At 42.6% G+C, this 17,126-nt stretch overlaps 1 protein-coding gene across 1 annotated transcript in view; it reads left to right on the top strand.

Annotated features, from left to right (window-relative positions):
* The window catches only part of LOC131041900 (nuclear pore complex protein NUP205), a 269,379-nt gene that overhangs the window by 67,995 nt on the left and 184,258 nt on the right, over positions 1–17,126 (top strand). The window contains exon 11 of the mRNA XM_057975129.2: positions 1,981–2,142. Within this exon, the coding sequence (XP_057831112.2) occupies positions 1,981–2,142 (162 nt within the window). The remainder of the gene's footprint in view (positions 1–1,980; positions 2,143–17,126) is intronic.

Here is a 17,126-nt window from a genome sequence, read left to right as displayed (position 1 = left end):
TCAAAATGTAGTACAAACGGAAAAAAAAACAATGCTCAGAACAAATGCAGGTCACAAGGATTTCTTAAAACGTTGCAACAGCCATTACTATATTATTATATTATATTTAATGTTCAATGTCATTATATTTTCAGAATTTCTATAAATTATTAAATTATATTTAAAAGAAATTGGCGTCTCCAAGTATCCACGTCTCCTATTTTGAAAAAATAGCAGTACCAGCACCAGTCTCCAAAGTCTCCAAGTACCCCCCTACCCGTGCAACTTTGATTTATTTAATTGAAGACTTAAATGTGAAAGACACTTAGTTTAGATACATTTAATTGAACACTTAGATGTGAAACATACTTTATTTCAATAAGTAAAGGTGAAACACACTTAGTTTCAATAATTAAAGGTGAAACACACGTAAAGCCTATTTTTATGCAACTTTTTATTAATTAGTTGTTTAGAATGGTGTTTCCTTAAAATGCTCTCTTTCAGAATTTTTTATAGCTTTTAGAGTTTTGCTTTGAAATATTGATTGTTGAGATCAATATTATCCCCCAAATTATATTGATTGATGGTAAACTTTTTGTGTTCCAAATGAGGAAAATTAGGAAGGCATATTGTTGTGATTGACATTCTATTGCTAAACTTCAGTATAAGGTTTTAATGATATACATTAAAAGAAATGAAGGAAGATTAGTAAGCTTTCACCCTTTTTTTTTTTAAATCATGATTATTTGTGGAGTTCATGTGATGAATTGTAAAAGGTTATGGAGGAAAACTGTGTATAGCGCTTATTTGCTAAGTTGCTGATTTAGGTATGGGTGTGGGAACACCGGTATGATAATTTTTTCCCCTTGGGCATGAGTACATATATATATATCATAATATTATGTATATTTATATTTAATAATATATAAATAAATATTAAATATACCTTTTATGTTAAATATAAATTTTATTTTATATCAACATTCAATAAACATTTCATAATGCTGAATTAAGATAAATAAATATTAATTTGAGTATTTCAATCTCCTCGCACATCTACACATTAGGGACAGCTATACATTGTCTCGATTCTTGAGTTGATGCTAATTTCAATGCTGACAACATCAGGCCTTGTAAAATTTCTCTTTTGCTTTGAGCTGGATATGTCAATTCTGCTCTGTGAATTTGTTTACCTTTTTCATCTTTAAATCATGCCATTCTTGTTCCTTCTGCTGTTCCAATGCAAAATTAAGTGTGTTAGAAGAACTAGCAGCCTTCCTTGAGATGAAGGGTACGGCTGCATTGTTCTTTACTTGATAGTAAGCTTCCTGATTGCAGTACATTTGCTTTTTCAGAGGGACACCATTTGAGATAGGCTCCTTATGCAAGTTGAGTCTGCTGTGATGCAAAGCTTAATTGTATGTCATTTAATGTCTTTTGTTGACATCTTGGTTGGTGTTTTGCTGGATGGCTTCTACTAGCTTTATTTTTTTTTCAATTTTCTCTGTAGTGAACTCTCCAATGGGCTCCAGGGCTAGGGCTCTTGGTCATATAGTTTGCATGGCCGTATGGATGTTATTAAAATATTTCATTTCATTTTACCTGGCTTCCTGCAACAGAGTTTGTTTGGTGCTTTACCTTTATTGAACTAGCTTTTGGTAGGAGGTAACTCAATTACAAGAGATGAGAAGGCTCTGGAGTCAGTGGAGAAATGCCAGAGACTTGTTAGAGAACATAAGTTAAATCAACCTGCTCTATATTTGTTAGTGGTAGTTAATAATAAATATCCTTTTGTGGAAAATGCAACAAGTCAATCTCTTTTCTTCCTTTTTTCAAAAACTCTACGAGAAAGTCACGTGGAGCAAAATTTGGTAGTCATTTACATATTTTTGAGTGCAAGCTGGTTTGTGAATATTTTGCACTGACAATTGAAATATTTATGGTGTTAATCATTGCCATTCTAAGAAATTGTTGGTCATCATTGACTTTGCTATATAGCAGGCAAAAGAAGTGAAAGACAGGGCAATGAATGCTCTTGGGTCATATTCTGTAGGAAATGCATACGAGTCTATGGATGATGATACTAGAGCTCAGCAGCAGGCTATAGAGGATCAGGCTCAACCTTTTATCTGTCTTTTGGAAGTATTAACGGAAGTTTATCAGGTTTGAACTTTTATTTGTTTTTTTGGTTTGGTAGTCCTTATGATTATTCATCCATTTTTACACTCATATTAAGTATTGTGCCATCATGTGGTTTCTATAATGCGGAGACACTAGAGAAGAATTTGTTGAAGTGGGTTGCATTTCATGCTTTGTTATGGTTTACTTATGTAACTAACTATCTTTGTATATGATACTGAAAAAGGGTGATGGTTATATTCAAACTTCAAACTGATTCAGAAGTGTTCCTGATAAAATGCAATAAGTGTTTCTTAAATTTTGAAAATAAAAATTATTAATTAACATTTGTCTTGTATACAATATAATTCTTTACAATGTATGTTACCCAGAAAGTCATAATTTCAATATAAAAAGAACATAATAACCTTCTTAAACTGTGTAGATAGCATTAAATACATATTAGTTATGTTGTACTTTTGGTTAGTTGGCGAGTATGGCTATGCATCATTGGCTGATTGAATTAGTTATGGTAGTTGCTGACAGTTGGAATTCCTTGGCCACCATTGGCAAGTTTTAGACTACTCCCTTATCGTAGTTTTTCGATAAGAGCATTGAATAAATATAAATACAACTGTTATATTAAATGAGAACTTTCTTGAATTAATTTGCTATTCTCGGATGAATCATTTATATTTATAAACTGAGTTTACTGTGCTTTAAATAATTATATATTCATTTAGCATGTAAACATGATGAATTTCTTCTCATTGAGAGCATACTTTCCACATGCAAAATTAAAGCTGTGATGTGTTTTTATTTTCATTTTAGTCCAAAAACCTTTATAATATAATAGCCCCTTTTCTCTTTAATATGAGTATAATTGTTCTATATGTGGAAAGCACTCTATAATGAATTTTTGTTTCAATCTTGTACATTTTATATAATTATAATACAAACAATTTTAGTAGCCAAACCTTATTTGCAATGTTTTTATCCTGGTTTATTTGTGAAGGCTGCAACCTGTCCTTTACGACTCTGACTTTGATGAAAATTGAAAGCATTCAAGTTGGACCCAGTATTTCGTAATAGATTTGCATGTATGACACATTATATGAGATAGAATTTGTAGAAAATGAACTAAATTTTGCAAACGTAAGGAGGTATTTTTCAATTACAATTGAAACACTGGGAGAGTTTCCTGAATAACATTTGATTTTTACAAAAATAGATGTACATAAATACAGTGTATACACATCAGTACAAAAATAAGCCAGCTAACTCAAGCATTAATCACAATCTAACAACTTCTTGTGACAGATTGAAAAGCATATTTAGAAAATTTCCAAAAGACGATCTTTTAATATAGAATATACAGGCATTTTAGTCAGTAAGGCTCAGCATGTTTTAAAGAATATATTACAATTCAAGGTTTGCTTCATATATTTGCTACACAGATTCTTTTATACACCGACATTAACAGATTGTAGAATGTTTGTGAATCAATATTTTTATTCTAGAATAGTCTAGAGCATCACTGGATGCCTTCACTTCTTCAAATTTGTTAGCAAGAAATATCAATTTAATTTTTTGTCTAATATTTTAGCAAATGTTCTCTCATTCAAAAATATCAAGACAGGATCAATGACAAAGGAAAAGCTTGAAGGAACAAGATAACATTATATTCTTGTCCTATGAATATGCTATATCAATGGATCTGCTTGTTATTTTGTCGTGTCTTCATTCTAGACTTTCTGGATTTGCAAATCTGGGATTGATTCTATAAGACCTTAAGTAGATGCCACTGTCGTGAATCATGTAGTATTCTGAGTCTTATGGAAGACTTCTAGAATTACAAGGCTGTGCACCTCATCTATTAAACTTATCTCAGTCATTAGAGGTGTCATACCTGGTTTTGACAGTGCATTTTAACATATAAATAATGATAGATCATCTAGATGACACCCCGCTTCTCCTTCTGCCAAGTCTGATCTGTAGTTTCTGAAGTTCTTTCCAGAAATCAGATGCAGATTTGAAAATATAAACTGCTGCTACTACTTTTATTGTACTTCAAATGTAGTGAATATTGAAGGAGACTAGATGAACTATATTTTTGATTTTGGTGCTGAAATTAAATAAGATCAATAACAGCTGAGAGCAAATAAGAATACAACATAACTTAAAGGATGCTACCTTGGGAATTCCAGTATAGGGAAAATTGGCTTGGTGGTGTCAACTGATCACCATCTTCCTTGTGGAATTGGGAAGATTACAAAGAGCAAAATGGCATTTTGCAAATAGTAATTTTACAGTGCTACATTTCTTTCATCTTTCTTTTTCCTTTTTACTTTACTCTTCTTTCAAGACAATTGATTTCATAACTCTGCTTCCGCACATATGCCCTCGCCCATACCTTATATTCACTTATACATGTGATGGAGGTATCTTTTCATGCACAGAAATAGAAGAAAACATCTTTCTCTGGAATATCTCGACAAACTGAAAGATGAAAATATTTTCCTTTTTTGGGGGTACTATTGAATCCAAGAAACTCAGAAAAGTTAAAATAAAGAGAAATAGCTGATTTTTTAAAAGCCAAGCCATCAATTTGTGTGTGTGTGTGTGTGTGCCTGCGTGCGTGCGTGCATGCGTGCGTGTATGCCATAGGAGGCAGCTCCTATTTATATCATATTATAAATGAAAGATAAATTGTCCATTGCATTGCCTTTCCATCAGGCTAAGCTGTAGAATAGGGTCAGTCCCTCTATGATTTCTTGCAATCTTTCTATCTATGCAGGGTTGAATATATTTCTGTTTGGGCCCATGAACAAAACATCTGTTTCCATGTTGTTTCTTCTCAAGCCATATCGCATCAGGGTAATGGCTTGCTTCATATCCTCACTTTTCCTTGTAGTAGCTATGCCAATGGCATCCCCAACTAGTCCCTCCTTTGGATCTCTGCTTAGATTTGAAAGGGCATTTGATGCCTTTGCTTGATATGCTGGGATGACAAATCTATTCATTGCTCTTGCTCCCCATTTGAGGTCTCTGGAGCTGCTTACTATATTGTACAAAAATTTCTCCAGTAATTCTCCTATAATTGTTCAGATTGCAGTTTTTTTCACTTCTGATTTTATTGTAATTACCTTCCTTAGTTCTTCTAGGATCAGTTTATTACACTTGCAGACACAACTCAGGATAGTTAATTTTTCGGCAACTTCTTCAGCTATGCCCACCTCATTTACCTTCTTTCTCTTATATATTCCACAAATTGCCATTTATGTTTTTCGACACTATCTCTGTTTGTATCTTTGGCCTTCCTATTGATTGTCCAATGAATCGGTTTGCAGAATTTGTTCTTGGCATATGATATCATGCAACCAGACTTGGTCTTTGTTGATATCCTGATTTGATAGGAAGTCCGCTGCATTGTTTGCTTCTCGATAAACATGCTTTAATTTGTACTCTCATATGTGCTTCAAGTACAAATGTATCTCTTCTATCCAGTGCATAATCTTCTAGCTAATGGCGTCCTTGGAGCTCACAGTACGTATGACAATCAGAATCTCCTTCAATATTCATTGGGTTCAGTTTTTTTTGGATGCACAATTTAAGACCAACCGACATTGCAGAGAATTCAACATCATTATCGGTATCCTCTGGTAGTTTAATTGAGCATGCCCAATGTCATACCCCAGCCATGACACCAACATTTACAACATCCTTAAGTGAATTAATGAACACCTACACACAGAGAATTGTCATATGTCTAAGACTTCACAATTTTCTGTAAGTCTGATCAGACCAAGACTAACAGCAAAAGAAGAAGGTGATAAATTTATCCTATCGAATGTTAGCTAGGTTGATGTATACACAGCAGTCTCTATACAGAAGATAAGGTACATATACATATATTATTAATGGCTGAGGAACGAATCAGTTATGGCACTGATCTCATATAACTACATCAGTGATTTGCTTTATTATTAACTATGGTTGAGCAGCGATTTCCTTAAGGCAGCGGTTACACATGATTACAACAGCGATTTGTTAAGTTGGGCAAAGGTAGGTTATGACCGTGGGAAGGGACATAAGCCTCTATAGGCAATTGAAGGATATATAAAGAACTCTAACTGAAGGAAGGTCATGGAATCAGAAAAAGAGATCAGAAATCATTATCTAATTTGCACTCATCAAATACGAACAGAAGCCACCATTCATCAAAGAAATCTACAAATAACTTGTATTCTACAAGTATTTTGGTATGCAATGTGATAATATATTTAATACACAACTTCATATATTTTGTATAGGCAATAATATGTAATGCTATTCCTTAGTCATTAAATTACTTATTCCCCAACAAGCAATCATGTTGAGGTGAGTAAGGAAATACAAGGAGGGAGAGCAGATAGGAAATTTCTTTCTAAGTAGGCCACCCCATGATTGATGGCTGACGTGCCTGCCACATGTGGGCAAGGGGGGTATTGTATCCCACCCTTGGGCTTAGATAAGAGGAATATTTTCGGCACCGTATTGCGGTTTCCTCTTGAACCTCTATGATGGTTGATTGTTGGAATTGAATTAAGAACAATCAATAGGCGGGTGAATAAGGTGACATGAATTGGGAGAGCAAAGACGAGCTCCCCCACTAGGTAGACCACCACATTTTGGATGGATGGCATCTTGCTACATTTGGGCTAAGGGGGTGTTGTATCCACCCTTGGGCTTAGTGTGAGGGATGCTTGAGTCACCCTATTGTGCTTCCTTCACTAGTGGGTGTGGTCCATTTTTCAAGTGCCTGTCGATTCTTGGTATTTTTGTTAGTGGAATTTACTAATATATTATTTTATATTATACAAAATTAAAATAAAAACCTAGATCCTAATAAAAAAAGTTTATTGTTTCTAAAAAAATACAATTTTTGAAACAGTATATTATTTTATTTGTTGCGTTTGTAGTTATTTTTAAAACAATATATTGTTAATTATTTATTTATTTATTTTAAATGAGTATAATATAGAACAAACAAAATTTAAAAATAAACTAAAACCATTAAATAATTGACATGGGTTTCTATTCCTAACAACATATGTATTTCATTGCAGATAATTGTGCTCGAGAAAGCCTAAGAGCAAGTTGACCATTGTTGAATATATAAATATATCAAGTACTACTAGAGGTGGTAGCTCCCTATATTAACCAAAAAGAGAATTACAACACCTTGTGCATGACATATATCAAATTGTCAGCACATTAATACATTTGATTGATTTGAGATGGGGAATATAGATCCCTTTTGTTGCTTAGATGAGTAGCAAATGCCTCCAGGTTTCCATTTTCTACACCTCTAAAGAGTCTCCAAGCATGCTCCGCTTCCTTTCCACGATTTACAACACTAGCATTGAAAATTCCATCTATGGACCTAGCCACCAGTCTGGCAGCAATAGAGGGGATAGCGTCCATCACTGCATCATAGTTGTTTCATGCCACTAAGAATTTCCTAAATCTGATTTCCCATAGCGATTCCCCAAGGATTTGAACCACGTGAGAAAAGTAGGTTTCATAGATTCGTCCATCGTGTAGATGCCTGCATGACCAAGCATTGTGACTGATTGTGTTAATTGCCACCTCCTTATTCGGTTCACTTGACAGTTTGAAAAACCTATCAATCTGTTTTTCTATCCTTTCTATAGGCATCTGCAACTCACTCTCACTAATTTCTCTCTTGCCATTTTGAATCAAATCTCATTAACCATGCTTGAGGCTAAAATGTCTAGCTAGGTTCCATCTGATGCAAAAAAATCCCGTGAAAGTGGGCAAACACTTCTCGGTCTTCCCATCCAAAGAAACCATGCTCAATTAAGTACATACTTTGTTTGCCCTCTTGGGTGAATACTTAGAGCATAAAGTACGTAATGCAGAACAATGCCATAGATATCAGACAAGTATCAGATATGTTATTCTATTCATAATTCGTGTCCTTCACAAGTTACAATCGGGAGTATATAAAGATACCGAGGGGGTGCGAGCGCCAACCGTCGCACCGCAACTGCCACCCCTCGGTTGCCAACTAACAAACCCAATTACGACTTAATTAACTATTCTTATTCCCGTATACAATAATGCGGCTAACATCATCCCCCCCAAAAAGAAAAGTCGTCTCCAGGCGACTTACAACAAAATGGAGAATACATGGAGCTCACAAAAATCCAGAAGAAGAAAAAAAACTAAGGAAGTGTAGAAGTCGTCCTTGATGAAGAAGGTGCCGGTGGTGGTGTAGTAGTGGACGCCAAGCGCCCACGGAGCTCATACACCTGCTCCGTCCTCCTCTTGAGATCCCGTTCCGCGACTATCTGCCTCGAGCACCTCCTTATCCTTCTTGTCCACATTTTCCAGGGCATTGACCAACCGAGTCTCCAATAGCTCCCACGAGGCCCTCTCCTCTTCCAACTGTATCAGCAAGGCAAACTTCTCTACTACTAAAATGTCCACCGCTGCCTAGTTCTGTGCCATGGTAGCCTCTAGCTTGCGAAACCTGGTAGCCAGCTCCTCCCAAGCTGTTACTGTTGCCACCCTCAAAGCCTCAACTGTAGTTGCCGTCTGTTGTGACCTCCGAAGCTCCAGATAACCTTCACGGAAGGCCTGCTCTACCTCTCTCACCAACGACTGCATCTGGGTCTCGCCAACCCCCTCAGTGAGGCACCAAGCCTCCAGCATTGCCAGGCTCTCCGTGTCCGGCCACCCGGCACACTCAAAACACATCTCAAACTCGGCTCGGCATCCCGTGCGGGCAAAGGTCAACAACCCTTCCATCCGCTCAACCATGGTCGCATCGGCTTGGAGCGTGGCAGATGACACAAGCTGTTGTGCTTCCAGAGTCATCTCAGTAATAAACTGCTCCAACTCTGTACCCTGCTGACTTCCCACGGGCACCTCCTTTGCTCTGTACGGACTGGTTACTACCACCGCAGGGGGTGAAGCAACCCTCTGAACTGCCCTGCTGCTCGGGGAACTCCCTTCCTCGAGGTCATTGACATCCAAGGAATACGTGGTCCGCCCTAGGGATAGAGTGGCCTCTCCCGGTGCCATGGGTGCCATCTGGTAACGACTCAACTAGTTAGTGAGGTCATCATGAAGAGTGCCTGCTGCCGTCATTGCCTCCTGCATATATCCGGGCAACCCTGGCACATCCTGTCCTGTCACATCCGGCATCTCGTGCACCATGGAAGCCTCTGCACTCGCCAAGGTCTCCACCCGTGTTGTTGTAATGGCTATCGTCGCCCGAGGCTGCCCAAAACTAGGAACTGGTACCGTGGTGACTACACTCACTGTCTCGAAGGACCGCGGCATCGCCAACTGACAAGTCTCTGGTAAGCAGGCTGGTGTAAAGTGGACCTGCACCTGTGATGCTATAGTAGACCCTACTGTACCTGTAGACTCCACTACCCCCTCTTCAGGCAACTGGTCGCCCCTTCTCCCTGCCAGTTGGAAACTCCCTTCGCTTACCTGGGAGGTGTCTGCGGATTCCTCCCTGCCACTTTCTGCATCCTCAGCCTCGGACTCTTCCGTGTCGGACATGGCGGCCTTCTTTCTTTTTGTACCCAAACGTGCCTCCGTGCCATGTGCCAAGACGTCCAAGTGGGACCAATAGAATATGGGCGGCTGGTCTGGTGCAACACGCCCCTGTGGCTCCAATGGCTGTGAGACTGGGGTGATCTGCGTGCGGACTGCGTCCAGGAATAATCCAATGGCGTGATGCGGCATGTAGAACTTCTTGTATTGCAGCGTCATGAACTTGTCCATCCTATCGGCCAATAGTGACGCCCAATCGCATACCACTCCATTGTGCAGCCCATTCATCAACACTATTTGTGCAATGGCTATGTCCGATGCGCGGGTGGCACCTATGAGGGGACTCTTCACCACCGACAACAGGCATCGCCATACTCCCTTGGCAAAAAATTGTTTCTTCACTCCCCGACTCTTGCCTGCACTCTTGAGGCTATCTTTCTCGCTTTGGGTAAGGTTATTGCGCAACATCAACTGGAGTAGTGTGGCATGATTCTCTGGGGATATTTTCTGTGAAGTGTCTATTTTCTTTCCTTTTATCCCCGGTATGCCAAATACCCTAGTGAACTCGCCTGCCGTGAATGACATTGTTATCCTTTGATGTTGATAATCAAATATCGACTGGTGGCGATGTCTGTCATAGTTGCCAATCATGGCACGCAAAACTACCTCAAAGTCCTTTATCGAAAAAACTGGCATCTGGACGGCCCAGTGTACCTGTGCCTGGTGAAGGCTTTTCTTTATTAAATCATCCTGAGGTGTCTTTGCCCACCAGTTCCGACAATCGATTCCATTCAAACCCTCGAACATAATATTATTTGCCGTTATTTCATCTTTGTCCTTTGTCGCCAAGGGTTTGGGACGATGCTTCTTGCTTTTTTGACTGGTGCTCATACCGAGACTACCTGCAATGTGCACCCCAGATGGTAAAATCCTTTTGCTTGTGTCTGCACTGGTTCCTTTTTGCCCTCCCTGCAACTTGTCTTCTAACGGCTGCAACCGTTTTTCGCCAATCTGCCTTGTTCCTGTTTATGTCCATTAGTACCAGATTACTTCTTCAATTCTGCTTTTATAACCTCTTCTTTTTTTCAAAACTAAAACCCGTCTACTGTAGCGGCACAGACTTGTGCGGCTTGGTGCGTGTATCTGTGCGGGCTTGTGCCGGCTGCACGTGTGCGGGCTGTGCGGCTGCGGGTGTGCAGGCTGTGCAGCTGCGCGTGTGCGAGCTGTGCGGCTGCGGGCTATGCGGCTGCGGCTGTGCGTGTGGGCTGTGGCTGCGCGTCGTTTCTCTTTCTTCCCCCCGCGGCTGTTGTTTTTTTCTTTCTCCCTCGGCTGTGTGGGCTTTTTTGTTTTCGCGGGGCTGTGCGGGCTTTTATTTGTGGTGTGCGGTGACCACCGCATGGTGGTCCCACAGTCAGTGGTTCCACCGTACGGTTGGCCCACTTTCTTGCCCCCCTTTTTTTTTTTTTTTCGCTTAAAAAGTCTTTTAAGCATCCGTCATGGTCCAAGCTCCCTCCGTTAGTGGTAAATTTTTAATTTCGACCTGTTGACGACACCTGGTATCTCTTCCCCGTCCAGCGTCCACAACTTAATTGCCCTGTTGGTATTGACCTCGCGTACCTTGAAGGGTCCTAGCCAACGCACTTTGAATTTCCCAGGTTTGATTTCGTTCCTTCCCTTGAATTTCAACACCAACTACCCAGGAGTAAACTTCATTCGCTGGAGATGCTTGTTGTGCCAAACCTTCCGTCTTTGCTGGGCTGTCTCTGTCGCCCATTGAGCCATCATCCTTCGTTCGTCCAATTTGTTCAAAGCGTACAGTCTCTCCCCCAGGCTTTCCATGTTGCCAAGTCGATTATCGATGGCGATCCGGAGACTCGACACCATGAATTCAACTGACACCACGGCTTCTTGTCCATACATTAGCTGGAAGGGAGTCTGTCCAGTAGTTACCTTGTAAGTTGTTCGGTATGCCCAAAGTACTGACGGTAGGCGCTCCTCCCAGTCATCCTTCTCCACTCCGCAAGACTTATATATCACCGACATGATTATTTTATTGGTCGCCTCGGCTTACCCGTTCGCCCGTGAATAGTAGGGGCTTGATAAGGAGTGGAAGATTTTAAACTCCGTTGTTAGCAATCGGATTATGTGATTTACAAAATGGCCTCCTCTGTCACTCGTCAGTTGGATTGGAATCCCATACTGCGTAATGATGTGTTCATAGATGAATTTTGTTGTATTGATCGCCGAATTGTCGGGTAACGCCCGTGCCTCCACCCACTTGGTCAAGTATTCTGTTGCCACTACAATGTATCTGCATCGTCGGGCTCTACTTGGTTTTAATGGTCCGACGAAATCCAATCCCGATCTCTCAAACAGTTCCTGGGCATTCGATGCATTGAGGGGCATAAAATCCCTCTTTAATGGCCGTTCGGCCCGTTGGCATGTATCACAGCTTGTCACCCACTCCCTGGCGTCATTATGTAGTGTCGGCCACCACAGTCCTACCAACAAAACTTTCCTCGCCGTGGTGTCGGGCCCCATGTGTCCACCTGCGGGCCCTTCATGTGCTTCCCTTAGGACGCCCGAAATTTCCTCTTCTAGGACGCATCGCTGTAGGATCTGATCGGGCCCCATTTTATACAAGAGGCCATTAATGAGCTGGAATGTCCTGCTCCTCAGTACCAGTTTCCTCCTTTCTCTTGGTGGCATCTCCCTCGGGAATCGTGACGTCGACAAGTATTCCCCCACGCTTGCGTACCAGGCAGGGAGAACCGCGATGTGAAATAAGTGAGCGTCTGGAAAATCTTCATTCACTCCTTCGGCTGGTTCTCCTGATTGGATTCTTGACAGCTGGTCAGCTATCACATGGCTCTTCCCAGGTCTTACTATAATGTTGAATGTAAATTCCTGTAGCAATAGCAGCCATCGGCTGATTCGTCCTTGGATAATTGGCTTGTTTACCAGATACATTAAAGCCTGGTGGTCCACATAAAATGTGAACGGGGTGGCGAGCAAGTAATGTCGAAATTTCTGGATGGAGTACACCATCCCGAGGGCTTCCCTTTCTGTGGTGCTATAATTTTTCTCTGCCTTCGACAGGAGTCTGCTTGCAAAGTAGACCGGGTGATCTAGCCCGTGGTCGCCAACCTGCGCCAGTGTGGCCCCTATGGCAAAGTTGGATGCGTCAACGTGTACGTGGAACTCTTTGTCCCAATTAGGATATGTTAGGATTGGCGCACCCACCAACCGTGACTTCAGTTCTTGGAAGGCCTCCTCCTGAGCCGTCCCCCATGTATACCGTTCACCTTTCCTTGTCAGCTTGTCCAGAGGGCAGGATACTCGAGCAAAATTTTTGATAAATCGCCTGTAATACTCTATGTGTCCTAGGAAGGATTTGACTCCCGTGACATCTGTGGGTGCCTCCATTTCCACTATCACCCGAATCTTGTCTGGGTCAGTCTTGAGTCCAGCCTTACACACTATGTGTCCTAACAGCTTCCCTTGAGGCACCATGAATCTGCATTTTTTGGGGTTGAGTGCTAGGCGAGCTCGCCTGCATCTCTCCATGCATTCGCCAAGTGCGGCCAAATGTGTATCTTGGTTACTGTAGATGGACTAGTCGTCTAGGAACGCCTTGAAGTTCCCTACTGACATTTTTTCAAATATGTGAAGGATTATCCGTTGAAAGGTCGCTGGTGCGTTGCATAACCCGAACGACATTCGATTATATGCGTACACGCCATGCTCCACTATGAAGGTGGTTTTTAATTTGTCTTCTTCGGCGATGGATATCTGGTTATACCCAGAAAATCCATCCATGAATGAATAAATTTCATGACCGGCCACTTCTTCCAAGATGCTATCCGTAAATGGTATTGGAAACGGGTCTTTTATGGTGACCGCGTTAAGGCATCTGAAATCCACGCAAATTCGGATGTAGTTTGCCTCCTTTCTAAGGGATATCACTATGGGCGACACCCAATCGCTTGTCTGTACTTTAAAAATAATCCCGGCTTCGAGCATACGTTCAATTTCATCATTCACTCTCGCCGCATAGTTTTTATTCATTCTGTACGGCCTCTTCCGTACAGGTACGGCCCTAGGTACGAGTGAAATTTGGTGTACGCACAGTTCTGGCGGCACCCCTTTGAGGTCCTTATACGTCCAAGCGAATACATCCTTGTATTCCATGAATATTTTAAACGCGGCGGCTTTCAGGACTGGATTCCATTCGTCGCCAACCAGGATGTTCCTTGGCTCTGCTTCCGTGCCGAGGTTTGTAGGTTTTACGGATTCTTCGTATCGGATTGGTTTTGTCATGTCAAACCTGTGTGCTGGTACTTCGTTGACCGAGGCATCCCCTTCGGTGTATTCCCCGTATGCTGGCGGAAATTCGTTCTCATCCCGATCCTCGTCAACCTGCAAGATGTTACACCCATACAACAGCTTGTAGTCCTCCATTTGCCAGTGGAAGAGCCCATTAAGGGAATCGTTCTTGTCCTCAGAACATCCTTGGATTCCGAGAACGCCTTACTCGTTCGGTTCCCTTCTGTACTTTCCTCCGTCAACTCCGCCTTCGCCGTCTGATTCCGACTCTGACGTGAGTTCTTCACTCACAAGTTGTGTTTTCAGGTTGATAATAAATTTTCTCTCGGCTTTCTCCATTGACAACGTGTTACGCTTCCAGTTGTGATTCACTCTGGCTGCTACCAACCACCCTTTGCCCAGAATGGCGTCGTATCCTTTCTTGGTGAGCGGAATCACCACGAAGTCGAGGACAAATGGTTGTTCCCCGATGGTCACTTGTTGCGCCATGAGCGTTCCAAGGGGTTTGATACCATGTTAATCCGCTCCCAGTAAGTTGAAGGTTGACGGCCATAGTGTCGGCTTGCCAAGCTGCTTCCAGGTTTCTTCTGGAAGCACATTCACTCCGGACCCATCGTCGACGATAGTGTCAGTCAGAATGGTGCCCAGTATTCCCATTTCTACCACCGCCGGTTGCCGGCCATTGTATAGTGTCAGGACCAATGGGTCTGTAGGTGTTCTGCCGGAACCATCCGTATTCCGGGTCGCCTGACTATGCGGGGTTACTTGGCCCGTATGTAGGAGTGCCGTACGTAATTGCGACATCGTTTCCAGGAGGTTCTTCATTTTCACTGGCACTTCAATCTGCAGCATTTGCTTCAGGATATTTTCCTCCGCCTAAGATCGGGAAGTACTTACCGCTTCTTGGGTGCTCCTTTGTGCCAACATTTCCTTCGCCACTTGAGCCTTGGCCTCCAGCGCCCTCTGCTTCTCCGTGCGAGGGTCCGGGTATGTGGCCTTCTTTGCCTGTGACCGTGTGATTGCCAATACCCGTTCCTCCGTCCTGTCGATGTTGAGCAGGTTCACTCCCGACTTTGGGCAAGTTCCATCATCGTGGTCTCCAGGCCCACACCATTTGCATAGTTTTTGTGGAGTTTCTTCTGAGGTGCATTCCTTGGCAAATTGGCCCCATTGATTGCAGGCTCGGTACTGGATCATTGGCTGTCCCTTTGCATCATATTGGATTCGGCTCCTATTATTATTATTTGTCCTCCCCCCTCCCAGGTTTTTCCGGTATCCGCCAGGTGATGCATTATTGTCGGCGGTTTGCGAAGTTCTGACGACCGATTGCTCTTGCATGAAGAGAACTTGTTGGTTCCTGGTTTTCATATTGTAGGGACATTCCTTTGTCAAATGTCCCGCAATCTGACAAATGTCACAGAAAGCCTTCTTGGGGCAGGACCTCTTGGTGTGTCCGTCACTCCTACAGTCGGTACATCACACGTCATTTTCTTCCGTCTTACTTGTACTCCCTTTCATGGCTTTGAATTCTTTCAGCATTCGTTCCATGTCCTTTTGGAGAGCGTGCACCTCTTTACTCGATTCGCCACCGCTGCTGCTTTCCTCGTCAGAATCTTCATCATCGTCAGATGAATATTTATTACTTTTCTTCTTCCTTGATGTTTTGTATTCGCTCTCTAGGTCCATTGCCCTATTATAGGCGTCGTCATATGACGTCGGGGGTACAATTTTCATTTTTTTCCTTAGGGAGGATTTCAATCCTCCAACGAACCATCGTTTTTTCAAGCCCTCAGCCAGTTGGCTTTCCATTTTACCCAACAATTCCTTCAGTCTCCTGCTGTATGCCCGTACTGTCTCCTTGGTACCTTGTTTGGTACTGTATATCTCCGTTACAATTTCGTTGTCATCACGGAGCAACCGAAACTCCTTCGTGAATTCCTTCTGTAGGTTGGCCGAAGTGGCCACTTTTTGCTTATCTACATCGGAGTACCAATCTATGGCAACTCCACGTAACGTGGCTGGGAACTGCTGTACCCAGTCATCCTGGTCTGTCACTCCGTTGGCAGACCAAATGTTTTCACATGTACGGCAGTGCCGTAAGGGGTCTTCCTTGCCGTCCCCTGTGAACTTTGGCAATTTTTGTTTACTCGCCATCCCGGGTCGTCTTCCTAGGGGCGGTTGTGTCTGTGTCTGTGACCCTACGCTGCTTCCTCCGGTGGCGTTGGTGGTGCACCTTGCGTGGGCGATTGGAGGTACGGTGTTTTGCTTGTCGTGTGTGGCACCTACACCCGTATGGTTGCCCTCCCCTTCGCTCTCACACGCGCGCACTCCTGGTTCTCGTTGGTGATCTTCACTCCGTGGCGTAAGGGATAAGTTTCTAAACTGATCCCGAGTCTCCTCGACTAGATTTCGTCGTAACCTTGTTTCTTCCAGAAACTCTTCGTGGCTCCGCGTCCTACGATGATCTGGCGACGCGTAGAAATTTCCGTCGGCCTCTGCACCCTCCGTGACACCTCCTTGGTTCCCCTCGGGCCACCCTTCAGCAGGTCGTCCTTCGGCAAGTTGCCTCAGCCTCCGTCTACGTTCTACTTGCTGCTCCAGAATCAAGGCCCTCTACGCGGCCTGCCACTCGTCCATTTCTGCTTTTTTATTTCTATCTTTATTCAATAGGTTTGGGATTAATTGTCGCACATTTCCATAACTCACAATACATAAATCAAAACACGTCTTTATTAATTCATCTGCTCAAATACAACTCGTGTCAATGACACTTTTATTTGAAAATAAAAAGTTCAACGTTCAATTCCCTCCTGGCCTGGCGCCATCCTGTTCCGTTTCCCGTCGGCTGTTTTCTTCGTAGTGTCGAAGGATCTGTTGGCGTCGTTCTTCCTGGGCAATCTCCTCCAAGTGAGCCTGTTGTGCCAACGATGCCTGTGCAAGCAACCGGGGGAGGTGGTTCATCAACCAGTTTATTGTTGGGCTAACCTCTAGAGCTGTCCACACGACACTTGGTGGGATTTCCGCCTCCGCCGCCTCTCGTCGGACGTAGGTCTGGATGGCTACCTGGAGTAGAATTGAAAATTCTCTCGTTGCCGTGTCTTCTCCTGTGTAAAGTTCTGTTTGCGCGT

This window comes from Cryptomeria japonica, chromosome 1, assembly GCF_030272615.1.
Source record: "Cryptomeria japonica chromosome 1, Sugi_1.0, whole genome shotgun sequence".
NCBI lineage: Eukaryota > Viridiplantae > Streptophyta > Pinopsida > Cupressales > Cupressaceae > Cryptomeria > Cryptomeria japonica.
The sequence above is the reverse complement of the archived record's forward strand: the minus strand, read 5'-3'. Positions and strand labels throughout refer to the sequence as shown.